At 40.4% G+C, this 16813-nt stretch overlaps 1 protein-coding gene across 1 annotated transcript in view; it reads right to left on the reverse strand.

Moving 5' to 3' along the window:
• Nucleotides 1–8550: 8550 nt before the first annotated feature.
• SCN11A (sodium voltage-gated channel alpha subunit 11) overlaps nucleotides 8551–16813 on the reverse strand; it is a 74873-nt gene continuing 66610 nt past the window's right edge. The window contains exons 24-26 of the mRNA XM_058549418.1: nucleotides 16696–16796; nucleotides 12428–12698; nucleotides 8551–9578 (exon numbers count right to left, since the gene is read on the reverse strand). Of these exons, the coding sequence (XP_058405401.1) occupies nucleotides 8551–9578; nucleotides 12428–12698; nucleotides 16696–16796 (1400 nt within the window). The remainder of the gene's footprint in view (nucleotides 9579–12427; nucleotides 12699–16695; nucleotides 16797–16813) is intronic.

Below are 16813 nucleotides of genomic sequence, written 5' to 3' on the forward strand. Positions count from 1 at the left end.
AACAAAATTATAAATGAAAGAGGAGGCACTACAACTGATACCACAGAAATACAAACCATAATAGGAGACTAGTATGAACAATTATACACCAAGAAATTGGATAAATTAGAAGAAATGGATAAATTCCTAGAAACATGCAACCTACTAAGACTGAATCATGAAGAAATAGAAAATCTGGACAGACCAATAACTAATAACCAGATTGGGTTAGTAATCAAAAACTTCTCACTAAAAAAAAGCCTAGGATCTGATGGCTTTACTGGTGAATTCTATCAAACACTTAAAGAAGAATTAATGCCAATCCTTCTCAAACTCTTCCAAAAATCTGAACAGGAGGGAACACTTCTAAACTCATTCTACAAAGCCAGCATTACTCTGATACCAAAGCCAGACAAGGACACTTCAAGAAAAGAAAATTACAGGCAAATATCCCTGATAAACATAGATGCAAAAATCCTCAACAAAGTACTAGCAAACTGAATTCAACAGCACATTAAAAGGATCATACACCACGATCAAGTGGGATTTATCCTTGGGCTGCAAGGATGGTTCAACATATACAAATCAATAAACCTGATACACCACATTAACAAAATTAAGGATAAAAATCACATGCGCATCTCAACAGATGCAGAAAAAGCATCTGAAAAATTCAACATCCTTTCATGATAAAAACTCTCAACAAATTAGGTATAGAGGGAATGTACCTCAACATAATAAAGGCCGTATGTGACAAGCCTTCAGCTAACATCATACTCAATGGTGAAAGTTGAAAGCTGTCCCTCTAAGATCAGAAACAAGACAGGGGTGCCCACTCTCACCACTTCTATTCAACATAGTACTGGAAGTCCAAGCTAGAGCAATTAGACAAGAAAAATAAATAAAAGGCATTCAAATCAGAAAGGAAGATGTTAAATTGTCCTTATTTGCAGATGACATAATCTTATATATAGAAAATACTAAAGATTCCACCAAGAAACTATTAGAACTAACAAATGAATTCAATAAAGTTGCAGGATACAAAATCGACAGAAAAATCAGTTGTGTTTCCATATATTAACAACAAACTGTCCAAAAAAGAAATTAAGAAAACAATGCCTCTTATGATAGCGTTAAAAACAATAAAGTACTGGCTGGCCCCGTGGCTTAGCAGTTAAGTGCGCACGCTCCGCTGCTGGCGGCCGGGTTCGGATCCTGGGCGCACACCGACGCATCGCTTCTCCGGCCATGCTGAGGCTGCGTCCCACATACAGCAACTAGAAGGATGTGCAGCTATGACATACAACTATCTCCTGGGGCTTTGGGGGGGGGGGGAAAGGAGGAGGATTGGCAATAGATGTTAGCTAAGAGCCGGTCTTCCTCAGCAAAAAGAGGAGGATTAGCACGGATGTTAGCTCAGGGCTGATTTTCCTCACAAAAAATAAAAAATAAAAAAATAAAGTACTTAGGAATAAATATAACCAAGGAGGTGAAAGAACTGTACACTGAAAACTATTAGACATTGATGAAAGAAATTAAAGAAATAAATGGAAAGATATCCTGTGATTTCGGATTGGAAGAATTAATGTTGTGAAAATTTCCATACTACCCAAAGCAATCTACAGGTTCAATGCAATCCCTATCAAAATTCCAACAGCGTTTTTTTTCACATAAATAGAAAAAACAATCTTAAAATTCCTATGGAACCTCAAAAGATCTTGAATAGCCAAAGCAATCTTGAGAAAGAAGAACAAAGCTAGAGGCATAACACTTTTTGATTTCAAGCTGTATTACAAAGCTATAGTAATTAAAATAGTGGTGCTGGCATAAAAACAGACATATAGACCAATGGAACAGAATAGAGAGTCCAGAAATAGACACACACATATACAGTGAATGGATCTTACAAGTGTGCCAAGAATACACAACAAAGGATAGTCTCTTCAATAAATGGTGCTGGGAAAACAGGATGTCCTCATGCAAAAGAATAAAATTACACCCTTATCTTATACCATAAACAAAAATCAACTCATAATGGATTAAAGGCTTAAACTTAAGACCTGAAACCATAAACTTAAAACTTTAAACTTAAAACTTAAAACCTGAAACCATTTCTTCTCTTAGAAGAAAACATAGGAGAAAATCTCTTTGGCATTGGTCTTAGCAATAATTTTTTGGATATGACACAAAAACACAGGCAACAAAAATAAACGTGAGACTACGTCCAACTAAAAAGCTTCTGCACAGCAAAGAAAACAATCAACAAAAGGAAAAGGCAACCTAAGGAATGGGAGAAAATATTTGTGAACCATATATCGGATAAGTGGTTAATACACAAAATATATAAGGAACTCACACAACTCAATAGTAAAAAAAACAAATAACCCAATTAAAAAATGAGCAAAGATCCTGAGTGGATATTTTTCCAAAGAAGACATACAAATGGCCAACAGGTACATGAAAAGGTGTTCAACATCACCAGTCATCAGGGAAATGCAAATCAAAACCACAGTGAGATATCATCTCACACCTGTTAGAATGGCTATTATCAAAAAGACAAGACATAAGTGTTGGTGAGGGTATGGAGTAAAAGAAACCCTTGTACACTGTTGGTGGGAATGTAAATTGGTACAGCCATAATGGAAAACAGTATGTAGGTTCCTCAAAAAATTAAAAACAGAACTACCATAAGATCCAACAAACCCACTACTGGAAATATAGTCAAAGGAAATAAAATCACTATTTCAAAGAGATATCTGCACTCCAATGTTCATTGCAGCATTATTCACAAGAGCCATGATAAGGAAAAAAACAAAGTGTCCATCAACGGATGCAGAGATAAAGAAACTGTGTTGTATGTTTACTGTACACAATGGAATATCATTTAGTGGTGAAAAATAAAAGAATCCTGCCATTTGTGACAACATGGATGAACACGGAGGACATTATGCTAAGTGAAATAAGCCAGACACAGAAAGACAAATACTGCACGATCTCACTTTGTGGAATCTAAAAAGTCAGACTCATAGAACCAGCAAGTATAATGGTGGTTACCAGGAGATGGGGGTCGGGGGGAGGGGGGATAGGGATAAGTTGGTCAAAGGGTACAAACTTTTAGTTACAAGATGAAGAAGTTCTGGGGATCTAACATACAGTGTGGTGACTATAGTTAATAATACTGTATTGTATACTAGAAGTTTGCTAAGAGAGTAGATCTTAAGTTTTCTCAGCACACCAAAAAAAAAAAAAAAGGTAACTATGTGAGGTGATGGATGTGTGAATTAACTTAATTGTGGTAATCATTTCACATTGTATACATATATCAAACCATCATGTCGTAAACCTTAAATATGTACAATTTTATTTATCAATTATACCTCAATAAAGCTGGAAAAAACTGGAATATAAGCCATCAGTGTGATTTGGCTCCAGAAGTGATTCTAAAATATAGAAACAGCTTGGAGTATGGAAAGGAGGTAAGGGGACTTGAAGCTGCAGTGGCACAGCAGACATGCTGTCTTTAGTTAGCCTGTATGCTCATTCAGGGTGGCTTGGGTAGGGGACTGATGGAGATTAAGGGATGCTAAATCAGCAGCCCCATGATACCTCTTGGTATCACCACTGTCTGACTAGCACACTCAAGGTCTACATTAGTAAAAATATATTGTCCAAAAGGAGGGGATAGTCCCCTTCTGCGTCCTGGGCACCAGGTGCTAGAGGAGATAGATTAACCAGAGTTTGCCTAGAGAAAGAGGGAGAGAATGGTAAAAGGATGGAAACTATGTCAAAATATTAGAGAACCGAGGAAGTTGACAGAAGTGAGGATGTTAAATTTAGAGAGGGATCACAATATCTCCCCATGTAGAGGATGTTTCCACAATGTAAGAACTTTGAAAACATGCATTATCTCCAGAGGAGAGGAAATGGATGGTGAAAGGTTCACAGACATTACCAGGAAAACTCTGTACCCTCCCTTCAACCTCCATCCCACTATCCCTTTCTGTTTGTAGGCAGTGCAGTGTAGTGGTTGATAACTTGAGCCCTGGAGCCAGACTGCTTGGGTCTGAATCCTGTCAGGGCCAATTACTGGCTGTGTGGCCTTGAACAAGCTTCTTATGTCCTCTACACTCCTCGGTTTCCTTGTCGGAATAATGAAGATCAAAAATAGTTTCTCGCTAATAGAGCTGTTGTGAAGCTTAAATGAGTAATACTGGTCAAGTGGCTACCGAGTCTAGAAAAAGTGCTCAATGAATGTTAGCGCTTGTTCTCTCACCGCCTCTTTGATTACTCCTTGTGCAGTGAGGGACAGGATTGCCCACTGAATGACCCTGGCGGTTCTATCTGGGTTGCCAGGCAACAAGCTCTCTGGGACCAGTGGCTCCCCCTCCTTGAGCAGGAGGAGCTGCACAGGATTTCAGCTTCCCCAAGGGCACTGGGTGCTAGTAGCTGACATTCCAAGACAGTTCCCTGGAACAACTGGCTCCTGAACCTGGATTGTTCACAAGCAAGCTCTGGTGCTTGTTCAATAAAAAGGTAGAGGAGTAGGGAGTGGGATCATTTCCTGGAACACAACCACGCTGGGCCCTGGCTACTAGCATGCTGCTTGGTGGAAGGGATGAAAAGGTGGGACCATGAATCTCGTCTTGTTGACTGTGAATTTCCCGTGACGCCTGCTCCGTGTCCACACACAGTGGTGTTTTCCTGCATGTTCACCTTCTGCCTTCCCCGCACCCTTCTCTGAGTTGCCTCACTCCTCCTCATCCTTATTCTCTGAAAGCATGCCCCCAGGGGAGTCCTCTGCCTCCTAGATCTGGGTATGCTCTCTCCTCCATGATTTCATCTGCTCCTGGGGTTTCAAATGTCACCCTTGTGCTGAGGACTCTTGCCCATGCCATGTCCTCAAGTTCCAGGTTTGGCTGGACACTGTCACTTGGACCTGGTATCTTAAACCTTCAAAATGTTCAAAACTGAATTAATTTTTAGATTTTCTTCTTCCTTAGCCATAACAGCAAACAAAAATAAACCAAAAAAACCTTGCTCCTCCTGTATCCGTTAACTCGGTGACTTGTAGTGCCATCTGTCTTGTCACCCTGACCAAATATCCTAGGGGTCCCCCTAGACTCCTCCCCCATGGCCAGTCAATTGGCACAAGCATCCTAGTCACGTTGCACTGGCCCCTGCCTCCCTCCTTACTCAGCGCCTCTCTTCCCCACCAGGACTAGTATTCTGGTCTCTCTCTCTGCCATTCCGCCCTGAACACTCTGTCCAGTTAATTTTCCTCCCTTGCTCAAATACGTTCATGCCTCTTTATTACCTAAATATATTATAACTCCTCACTCTGGCACTTGAGGCTCTCCACAAAACAGTCCATTTCTAAGATTCAGTTGCTGCTGCTCTACTATCTATACTCTGTGTCCGGTCAATTGGGTGTCTCTTATTTCCTTACACTGGCTACACCCCTTCCACTCCATGGTGCTGCCTATGCTGTCTCCTCCACACCCTCCCAAACCACCTCCACCTGTCACAGTCCTACACACCTATCAAGCTCATCTCAGATGCCCCCTCTCTCAGCCTTCTTGTGAGCCTGCCTCCATTCACTCTCAGAGCAGAGATGTGTCCTTGGTTTATGGCACTTATTATATTATATTCTATTATCATCACGTGAACACTTGTCTAATTCTCCTCCCAATCAACATATACGCTCTTGAGGTTAAGGGCCATTGGTTAGAAGTAATTTACACAAAGTGGTACTACATTGGCCTCAGGAATATGTCTGTCCACTGAATTGAGCAGGGACTGATTTGCCCGGAGAAGAGAAGATGCAGAGGACCAGAAGACTAACTTCACTTGCCTGTAGGGTTGTTTGCCATGGACATTCAGCACAACCCCAGGACAGAGCTCAGACCAACATCTCTGCCTCTTGGGGGTATCCTGGGTCCTTGCACAGTGAGAGCTATCTCTAGGGAGTATGAGCTTTCTAGGACCCCTGCAGGATTTGGATAATTCACCACTTTCTGCTTGGCTCTTCTCCCTTAGCTCTCTGGCTCTTTGAGCACCAAGCTCACACACAGATGCTGTGCAGCTCTTGGAAAAGAGCATGTCGGGCATTTGCTGCCATCTAGTGAAGGAAGCGTGCCTCAGCCTCTTACTAAAGCCAAGCAGATCCTGTGCTCTCCCCAGCAGCTGGCTCTAAGCATCTAGCCTTGGCAAAAGAGGACCATCTGGGGGTTGACAAGTGTGTGTGGGAAGGGCCTAAGCTCCTGCACAGAACAGATCACATCCAAGCCCCTAAATTGTCATCTGGAATGAGCAAGACCATATACTTCCAGATCCTCCCCTACCTCCAGCCAGTCATCTTTTTCAGAAAACTTGGTAGGGATCCATAAAACACCCAGAGTTCCTAACCAGACACATCTTTTAGGGAGGCCATAGGTTGCCCTCAGTGCTTTAAGCCAAACTGGCCATGACTTTAGGACTTGTGATTTCACAAGGCCCTTGCAGCCTTGCATATCTCAAAGGTTTTGTGGTTCTGGGACCACCCACTCCCCCTTCCCCAGCGTGGCATGAAGGCTCAGGCTCCACCAGGTGAGTGACTGCACACTCATTGGGTTATTGGGAGGTACAAATGAAATTATTCATGACAAATCCTTAGCCAGTGCCTGATACATGGCAACTGCTAAGTAAAAATTAGATATCGATAATGATTAGATAATGATATTATTACTATTTTGTCAATGCTCCAGGGCACAAGCCTGCCTACAAAACTCATGAAAGTTGGGCCCTGGACATGAATACATCAAGTTATGATTAGATCTCATGCACATTGAAAATAATCACCCCCTCAGTGAACCATAGCATCTGGTGCTGGCCTTCCCTCCACTGGACGGTGAGGAGAAGGTCAAATGCTCAGACCTCAGACTCCAGGCTGCTGACAGACACATCAGCTTCTCCAGCCTGTCTCAGGTACAGAATTCCAGGGCTAGTTGTGCAGGGTTTTCCTCCACACGTAGATTATCACAATGTAAGTTCTTTGCCCCCACTCCAGCCTCTTTGGGGGCTGATAGCCTAATGTCTTATTTGGCCTCTGGGTACCTCCAGTTTTTAGGGAGGTCCTGGGCTACTCCTCGGGCCAGTCTCTTTTGCTAGGCCTAGGTTTTTCTCAGGGCTGCATTTCATGCAGACATTTAGCCAGAACTGAGTGTAGGGCTCATCAAATGGCTAAGATCACTGGCTAACCAGTATGTCTTACAGCTCCCCCTCCCTGGGGTCCAGGTGTTGCTAAGAGGGTGCTTTCTCCACCCAAGGTGCACACTGCAGATATTTTAATCAGAGTCCAGCGAGACTTTCTTATTGGTTCCAGTCCGTGGTGTGCTGGAGCCAGCGAGGGCCAGCTCGTGAGAACTGATTGTGGGCATCTCTTCCCAACTCCACTTTCAGTAACATCATGTTGGTAGCTCGAAATCAGCCATGATGGAGTATTCACCATAGAAATTATTAAATGCTATAAATCATGGCTTTTTTTTTTTTCTGAAGAGCCAATTGTTGTGCGCTGAGCAGCACACCACTGGTTCCCACCTTTAATTTCAAGCAAAGCACCACATTTAAACCACTACTTACACAACTACCAAACAAGAGGATTTTTGTTGTTTTTTTTTCGGTGAAGAAGATTAGCCCTGAGCTACCATCTGTTGCCAATCTTCCTCTTTTTTGCTGAGGAAGATTGGTGCTGGGCTAACATCCATGCCCATCTTCTTCTACTTTACATGTGGGATGCCTGACACAGCATGGCTTGATGAGTGGTGCATAGGTCCACGCCCAGGATCCGAAGCCATGAACCCTGGGTCGCTGAAGTGGAGCATGTGAACTTAACCACTACACCACCAGGCTGACCCCAAGAGGATTTTTCAGTGAACTATCTGAATGAAATGCAAACTGAAAGCCTCATTTATTTATTTATTTTCCAAATACATATAACAGAGATTGTAGCTGGTGTAATAAAGGGTAGTAACTTAAAAGTCAAGATCATGCCTTTAGGTTTGAAATAAACCCAAAATATTTAGTGTCGGTAAAAAAATATCTGCAATAAGCTATTTATTTATTGGCAGGTTTTGAATTTTCACTTAGCATGCAAAACAGCTATATATGATAAGCCACATACTTGTATTGGGGAAAACATCAAACAAAGGTATTGGTTAGTGTACCTAGAAACATGTGGAAAAACACAATTTAAAATTTTAAGATGTTTTTTGTTTCTTATTCTTTTATTTTGACATAATTTGAACTGTGTTTCAATCCTAACATTAGTGTGTCCTCTACAGCCCTTTCTAGTTTCTTCTTCCTTCTTAAAACAGTAAACTATTAACAGTGGTTAATAGTCAGCTAGCCTCATTTATATCTCTGTAAGAACCATTTGAAATGAACATTGGAATACCATTTCTTTTAGCCAGAAAAAAATGGAATCGCTAGTTCAGTGAGTCCACTGCTTATTCATACACTGATCTGTGGAAACCTGGAGCTCAGAGGCTGGAGGCAAGGATGTGAGGCTGTGAGATAGGGGTGGAGGTGAGGAGCTCAGTCAAAGTGGACCTTGCCCTCAGCCACCCCAGATCTGGGCAAATCTCCGTTGCAGAGTGACTGGAATGGTGAATGAGGCCTGTCTTCCAAGGCACACTTGGTCATCTTCAGCATGTACTTTCTAAAGGCCTTTTGAATAACAGCAGCACATCTTTCCTCTTCTTTCCTCTTGGTGGTGGTGACTATGGGTTCATATAACTTCTTGAAAGGGTTGGCTTCCATGAACTTCTCCTCCATCATTGCCTTCATGCTGTCCAGGCCATTGGAGTCACCAAGTACCCTAGTGGTGAAAGCAAAGAGAATATCCAGGCAATGGAGGCGATCTCCACTCACCATGGGCAAATCCATTACTAGAAATTGAAATTTATTTGGCTTTGCCACACGCAAAGGCTCAGGAAGGGCATCAGCAAAGTCAGAAAGGGCAGAATATTTGATAAACTGTGTTGCTTCTGGGTCAAACTTTTCCCAGACTTCATAGAATATTTCAAAGTCATCTTCCCCTAAAGGGTCCTCACTCTCTTCAGTGGCTATATTGAAGTTCTCTAAAATCACAGCAATATACATGTTGACAACAATGAGGAAGGAGATGATAATGTAACTGACGAAGTAGGTTATGGCTATGGTAGAAAGGCGACAGCTCTCTGAGTTGGCATTACATGAGTCCTTTGATTGCAACATGGGGCTGAGGAGGGCATCCCAGCCTGCTGATGTGGTTATCTGGAAGAGACAGAGCATGCTGTGTACAAAAGTTTTGAAGTTGAATATGTCATCAATTCCATTGTCCTTCACTTTGCCAAAACAGCTCATACCAAAAATGGCATAAATAAACATAACCAAAAAGAGTAAAAGACCGATGTTGAATAGAGAGGGAAGGGACATCATCAGAGCAAAAAGGAGAGTCCTAATTCCTCGTGCTGCCCGAACAAGTCTCAGGACTCGGCCAATCCGAGCCAAGCGGATAATTCTGAAGAGCGTTGGAGGAAAAGGAATGTGCTCCTGGTTTTCCAAGGCAGACACCATTGTACCTTAGGAGAAAGAGAAGAGTCGATTGATTTCCAGCAGGCGCGCTGGTTTCAGAGCCAGCCTGTCTCTCCTGCCTTGGAGTCTTAGTGGAACCAACTTATCAATACTTTGTAATTTATGCACAAAATTAAAATTTTTCTTTATCAATATCAGGGAAAACATCTCTCTGTGCCTTAACTTGGGAAATAATTTACAAGGGCCATACAATCTTAGATGGAACGTTAGAGGGGATAGGATATCTAAAATATTGAAGACACCCAAGGAAAGGAAAGAGAATTCAGTTTATGAAAGACTTTTTTGTAAGTTATCTCATGAACATTATCTATATTGGGTATTTAAAGTCACTCATGGGGTAAACAAATATAATAGTTTTGCACATAGATTGGATACATAGAATGGAAAACAGATGAACTACAGATGGAGTCTTTTTGATTAGAGTGTAAGGAGAAAATTTCTGCTACTGAAGATTGGCTTGAGCCTGAGCTGTCAGTGGAAATTGTAGAACTCGGACCCTAAAGTTCCTTAAAGGGACAGGTTCTTATGTGTTTAGAGGAATTTGAACACAGCCTGCTACAGATGAGGACACAGCTGCAGGGAGATAGTGGTGTTGGGTTGCTCATCTCTGGGCTAAATGTGTCATAGATCATTCTTATTTGTCAATATGTTCATTCCAAGGACTTCTGAAATCCAAACTCAAAAAGCTTAAGGGACTAAACTGGAGATATTTTTTCTCGTGCTGTAGACTCCCCAGAAATGGCATCTCAAGCAGAAGTTTCTGCAAACAGCTGAATATTTGGCCCAAAATGTCACCCTCTTCTCTCATTGCCTGCTCTGCAGGATTTAAAAGAATTCACATTTTGGTCCAAATATATAGAATGGCTGAAACATGCTTGCCTCATGTAGACATGACCTTGTTCTTCCTCTAAGTCATTAGGGGTGATGAGCAGCCAAAACTATCTGCCATCACCTGATGACTAAAGAGGACTAGTTGATAAAGTACTTCACCGACTGCCCAATTGTACCAAAGAAGTTTAGTTCCTATGTTAATTGGGCAGCCAACCCTGGTGAGACGTGGAATTTATTAACTACCAATTCAGCAACAACTGGAGGAGGTCCATCCTTTAAGGCCCACCTCCTCCATGAATATTTCTTTCAATAATCAAGTCCACAGTAATCTGTTCTTTCTCTGAACTCAGTTCTTTTGTGTACCATGTGATTTGGTGTTCAACTAATTTCTTCGCCTTTTTCTAACTCTTTAAGGTGAGTAAGTCTTAATATCTGAACTGGATTGTTAACTCCCAGAGAGAGATTCACTTTGACTCACACTCATTTTGTATTTCTCTAAAAGCTTAGGAAAGAGCTTGGGAAAGTACAGAGGCTAAGTGTTGGATGGCAGACCTCCTGGCAAAGCCATATAAAATGCTGCCCATATTGGAGAGTAGAATTTGGCTCAATGTGTGGATTTTCTCATCCAGTGGAGCAAAATGCTCTACAGCACTCTGCAGTGTAACTGCAATTGCCTAGCAGCTGTTTAAAGGGCAGAAATCAGAGATATTTCCACAAACTGTACAATGCCTGGCACTGCCTGGAAGGAGTTCAATAAATAGTGGAATGAATGAGCTGTTCTCTGCATATTGGAGAAAGGGCTCTTTAAGCTCTCAGAGGGCTGCCTCAGACTCACCCTACCACCATTTTCTAACTTTACTGCTGCTGTCAATTTCACCAGGACTTGTGATTGGAATTGACTAATAAAGATTAAAGGTCTATTTAACTGTAAGCACATGGAAGGATCTATTGCTAAACTTTATCTATGTAAATTTCATGGCTTAGATATCAGAACAGACTATGAACTGTGTCATTTTCTTGCTCTCTGAATTGCTGCTATAGTGACAGGAACCAAGATATTTTGATCTAACTTATCTGTTTAATGCAACCTTTCTGAGACAACACAAAATGTTCCACTTGAGAAATTAGTTTTCATTGTCTTCACTGCTTTTCGAACTATGAGAAGGGCCTCTGGGCAATTTTACACAATTATAAAAAGTCAAATTATCGGTTTAGTTAAAAACAGACTTCAAAAACCCAGAGTAAACTCTTATGGTTTAGCCATGAAGAATTTAATTTCCAAGTTGGTGTGTTTTATAAAAAGATATATGGCAATAACTCTTTTCCTTCCCTTTCTTCTTCCATAAAGCTTATAGCTAATCCTGCCTATGGTTAGGAAAAATATACCGATTATAGAGTAAAGTTGGTTGTTGAATGGGGTTCAAGCAGTAGAGACAAGTGTAGTTCACACTGTGGTTAAGTTAACCACAGATACAGAATAAAAAGAAAGCACTGCTTGTCCTTATGACACACTCTTGGAAGCCCAGTCTAGGTTGGGCCATGGAGGCCCTGCACAGGAAGTGATCTGACATCCACATAGATTTTGAACTGAGGAAAAACACAGGAACTAAATACCAAATCTTTAAAACTATAAAATGCTCATTAGGGCTTATAGGTGTACAGGAAAAGGTAGAACTTTGACTTAATTACCTGGGTAAATGAGGTACTCCCACAAAAACTTTAAGTCGTCTTAATTTTGTCTATCTCCATTGAATAAATGATGCACATAATTATTTAAGTCTCTATCTCAATTGTGTAGACAGTCAAGGGATTGGAAATTACTCTGTATCTCCTAGCAACTGCCCAGTAGAGAACAGCATTAGTACAATTGTCTATTTTTTCAGAAACCACATTAAGCCTAATTTATTGCTTTGTGGATAGTTTGGACATACTTCCAAATGATAAGACTTACAAATTTACTTCTGACTCTCAGATTAAATCCCCTCTGGCTGCCAATTTTACTTACTAACAATAGAAAGGACCACGATCACACAATCAAATAAATTCCAGCCATTGGTGAAGTAGTATTGCCTCAAAGCAAAGATTTTGATGAGACACTCAATGGTAAAGATGACCACAAAGGCCAGGTTGAGACGCTCGAGGATGAGTGTTGTGTCTTTGGACTGGTCGTGTGATTCTGCCATCATGGTAACCATGTTGAGGAAAATGAGGATGATGATGACGATGTCAAAGACCTGGTTTGTGACTAGGTCAAACACAAGACCCTGGCATTTGTTCTGAGAGAGAAAAAACGAATCATAGATCATTTTGAGTTGTAAAAATAAAATCACATATATAAAAAAAGCACATACAACACAATTTGTCCTCTCTCACAATTAAAGCAGTTTCTTGAAAAATGCACAGACCCTTTTTAAAGGGCAAGAAGTTCTTGTATATATACTTTCATTTAAATTTAATTAGATAACTGGTTTTAAGTTGTAGGCTTATAGCTTTAATTCCACTTTAAAACAAAAAAATTTAAATAAATTTTTTAGTAACAACATAACTTTGATGTGATGGATGATGTTGTTTTGCTGAAATAAAACAGCTCATGTTGGATCTAATAATAAAAAGATGAACTTTGGTCTCTATATTTCATCTGTTTCTGTATTTTGACTTCAATAACACTAGTGCAGAGAATACCTGCTCACATAATTATGTGGGACAAAATGGAATTATCATATCCAAGTCTCCATTTGTCAGTTTAGAATAATCAGACCTTATACTTAACCAAAACTCTGTATTCAAGCAATTCTTGAATGCCAATTTTGTAATTCTTGTTCACTTGAAGATAAAACTAGATAAATGGGATTCTGATCCCATGATTACTAAAAACAGAAACAGAAAAACTGATCACATCATATTATTACTGATAGTGAACTTGTATATTGGTTTGTACATAGATGGCCATATTGCTCACAAAGTGAGCATGTGCTAATTGCTCTGGTACAGGTTCTAACTCAAGTTTGCATGCCTAATCTACCACGCGCGTTGAAACGACTCAATTATTCCACTATTTTCTTTAATCTAACGGCTGTGAAGCACTACTTTGTTCTTTACTTAGTGGGAAACTGTTCTTAAACACAAACTCAGTCACTGATATTGTATGGCATTCTTGACTGTACTTTTTTTTTTTTTTACAATATATGAATACATTAGATTATTTTCTATTATATCATCACCTAATCAAAATGTACATACTCTATTCTTTTTAGAGAACTCATAGACCCCTAAGAATTCAACTTTAGAACCCCAGGCTTCTGTTCTGGTAACCTAGGCATAAGATGATGTTGGTCCGTGGTGGTAACAGTGGAGAAAGACATAAGCATTTAGGTTTAAGAGCTAATACGGAGGTAGAAACAGGAGGAGTCAGAGAGCGTTTGAACGGAGGCTATGGGAAAGTTAAGGCTGTAGCTATCATTTCTGGTTGGTGGAGCCATTCAACCAGCCAGAGAACAGAGGATGAGGAGTTTTGGAGGGAGATGATAAAACCTGTCCTGAGCACATTGAGTTTGAGGTGCCAATGGGGCAACCGGGGGCCACGGGCATGTAGAGGTGTGGGTTTGGAGCTCAGCTGCAGAGCTGAATGCAAATATGGAGTTCAATGGCATCAATACTGATGTGAATTGAAACCATGAGAGTGAATGATATCACTCAGGAGAGCAAGGGGAATGAGAAGAAAGAGAGTAGGGACAGCATTGGAGGGATACTACATTTAAGTTGGTATCTTTCAAACTTTGCACCAGGAGCCCTCAAGCTTTTATCAAGGATTCTGGAGGAGAAACTTGAAAGTCAAATGCACTTCCTTTGTGAGAATGCATCTGGGAAGTCAGAAAGAAGCTAGAGAAAAGATACTTTTACGGGTGCTCTCCAAGGAAGCAGAAAGAGGGGTGAGAATAAATGTGAAGGAGGGTAAGCATTGGCCTTATAGTTCAACTCTAATATTTAAACAAATGGAGGAGATTGAGAGTGTAAGTTACTAAAGTGGCAGATGGTCAAAAAACATTCTATGTCACTTTAGAATGTATAGTGACTCCTATATGTCAGTATGATTTTTAAACCCAGTAATGAAGTAATGTGGGGATGCTTCAGGAAGAATCAAAAATGATTTGAGATCCCTTGCTTTACTGCTAGAAATGACATGCATCACTGCTCAGGTTAAAACAGCTGTACTTTCCCCCCTATGAAATTGCTATTCATTTGTTCCAAAGGTCAAAAGATAATTATTTAGATTTTAGAGATTAAAAAAAATTTGTGGGGAGGTAAAGTTGTGAGTAACCGGCTAAGAGTTGATTTGAAGTTTTAGCTCAAACTCAGGGACATCTGGGGATATAATGTGGGATTTATCTCATGCAACACTGCTCTCTGGAATACAGAAGTTAAGATAAATGTGCAGCGTTCATTGGTGAGATCGTACGTGGTTGCTGGAATCACTTATTGTGAAGCCTTGATTGGTGAGCTGTGGCCACACGGGGAGGGCTGTGGCATGGCCCCTACACCCAGATAAGCCATGTGATAAACATGCTATAAAAGATAGTTAAGGAATGGAGGTGGCAGCTTCCTTGCAGTAAAGCAGTCCGTGCTTTCTTCAAAGTCATCTCTTACAGCCTAGCATATCCAGTGTAGCGGAGAGGCCTAGAAGCTGCATCTGTATCATTGCAACTTCTGTTTGGCTGTATGCTGCATTGTTAGCTTCATACCCTTCATGAAATAAACTAGTAAATAGGTGGGAACATATTGTGTCTCATTAGTCTTTTAGTTAATTCCAAATCGGGGACCAACTGGTATTGAGTCAGTGGTTGCATAGCATGCACATGCAACGAAAATTCTCTTTGTCTTTTTTGTTGGCTCAAGTTCAAATAAGAACTTCAAAGTGAAACTAGTACTAGAAAGTGAGATTGGTACTTAAAAGCTAGATTTGACTTACGTAAACTGAAGTTCCACATACTGTTGACAGATTAAACCTCCCCAAATATAATTTTATCATTAACCTCTTGGTCAAAAAATTCTTCATTGTATAAATTCTAAACACTTGACCCTGAAATTCACAGACATTTTTAGTGCAACACAAATATTTAACCCTAGTGGGATGGACTCTGTCTGTGCCCTAAAACATATTCTTTCATTCAACAAATAATCATGAAGAACACACTTAGTGCCAGGCTCCATTCTGAGTGCTGGGAATAGCAGTAAATTAAATGTACCTTTGATAATTTTGGGTCTGAGGTTCAAATAAAAATCTCCAAATCCTCTACATGCTTTAAATATCCAGCCCCTCTTCCATCCTGATTTCCCAGACTCCTCAGTTCCCACTCACCCTCTGCATTGAAAGCCTTCAAACTCACTTGTCAGAGCTACCAACTGTGCCTGTTGTAGTACTTTATCATCTAACGCTCTCAAACCCCAGCTCCTCAATTAGACTGCAAACACAGAACAGCGGCAGGTGCCGCTTCTATCTTGCCCTGTAGTACCTGGGAAAGCAGGATTCATAGAGAACAGGGGACAGCAAACTACGGCCTGTAGACCAAATTTAGCCCACTGCCTGTTTTTGCTTAGCCCATGAGCTCAGAATGGGTTTTACATTCTTAAATGTTTGGGGAAAACTCAAAAGAGGAATAAAATTTTGACATATGAAAATCATATGAAATCCAAATTTTAGTGTCTATAAAACAAGTTATACTGGAACACAGCCATGTAGATTTGTTCTATGTTGTCTGTGGCTGCTTTTGTGTTACAGCCACAGAGTTGAGTGGCAGAAGCAGAGACTATATGGCCTGCAAAGCCTAAATATTTATCATCTGACCTTTTACAGAAAAAGTTTGTCAGCGCCTGATACAGAAAGTATCATAAACACTTGTGAAGTGGAAGTGAGTATGCACGACCTCAACTTCACACCAGAAAAAGTTGGTAAAATATGTTATAAATACATTAAAAATTGGTCAAGATTAAGTTAAAACACTGCTAAGTTCAGATGATTGCAATGAGTGTATACTAAGCACTTATTGTGCGCTCACTAACAAGCAAATTAAAGTCGTTGCCAAAGTTCTCACTATTGAATTTGAATGTCTAATTTTCCTAAGGACTTGAGTCATACACCAGTGTATCTAGGTTTTTATTGAGTTCTTAGATAGTGTCTGTAAATTAAAAAAATAAAGGAGAATAGCATTGCAGACGTTTGAGTTCCTCACGACCGTTAATGGATCTGTGTACTTATAATCAATCAATTTCTCTCACCAGAGGCCTTGGAATGGGCTTCTGAGGTTTTTTGGATCCTAATTTTTTCATTGCATTATAGTATTTCTTCTGTTCTTCTGTCATAAAAATGTCTTGGCCACCTAAGTATATAGAGAAG

Source organism: Diceros bicornis, chromosome 2, assembly GCF_020826845.1.
Source record: "Diceros bicornis minor isolate mBicDic1 chromosome 2, mDicBic1.mat.cur, whole genome shotgun sequence".
NCBI classification, from domain to species: domain Eukaryota; kingdom Metazoa; phylum Chordata; class Mammalia; order Perissodactyla; family Rhinocerotidae; genus Diceros; species Diceros bicornis.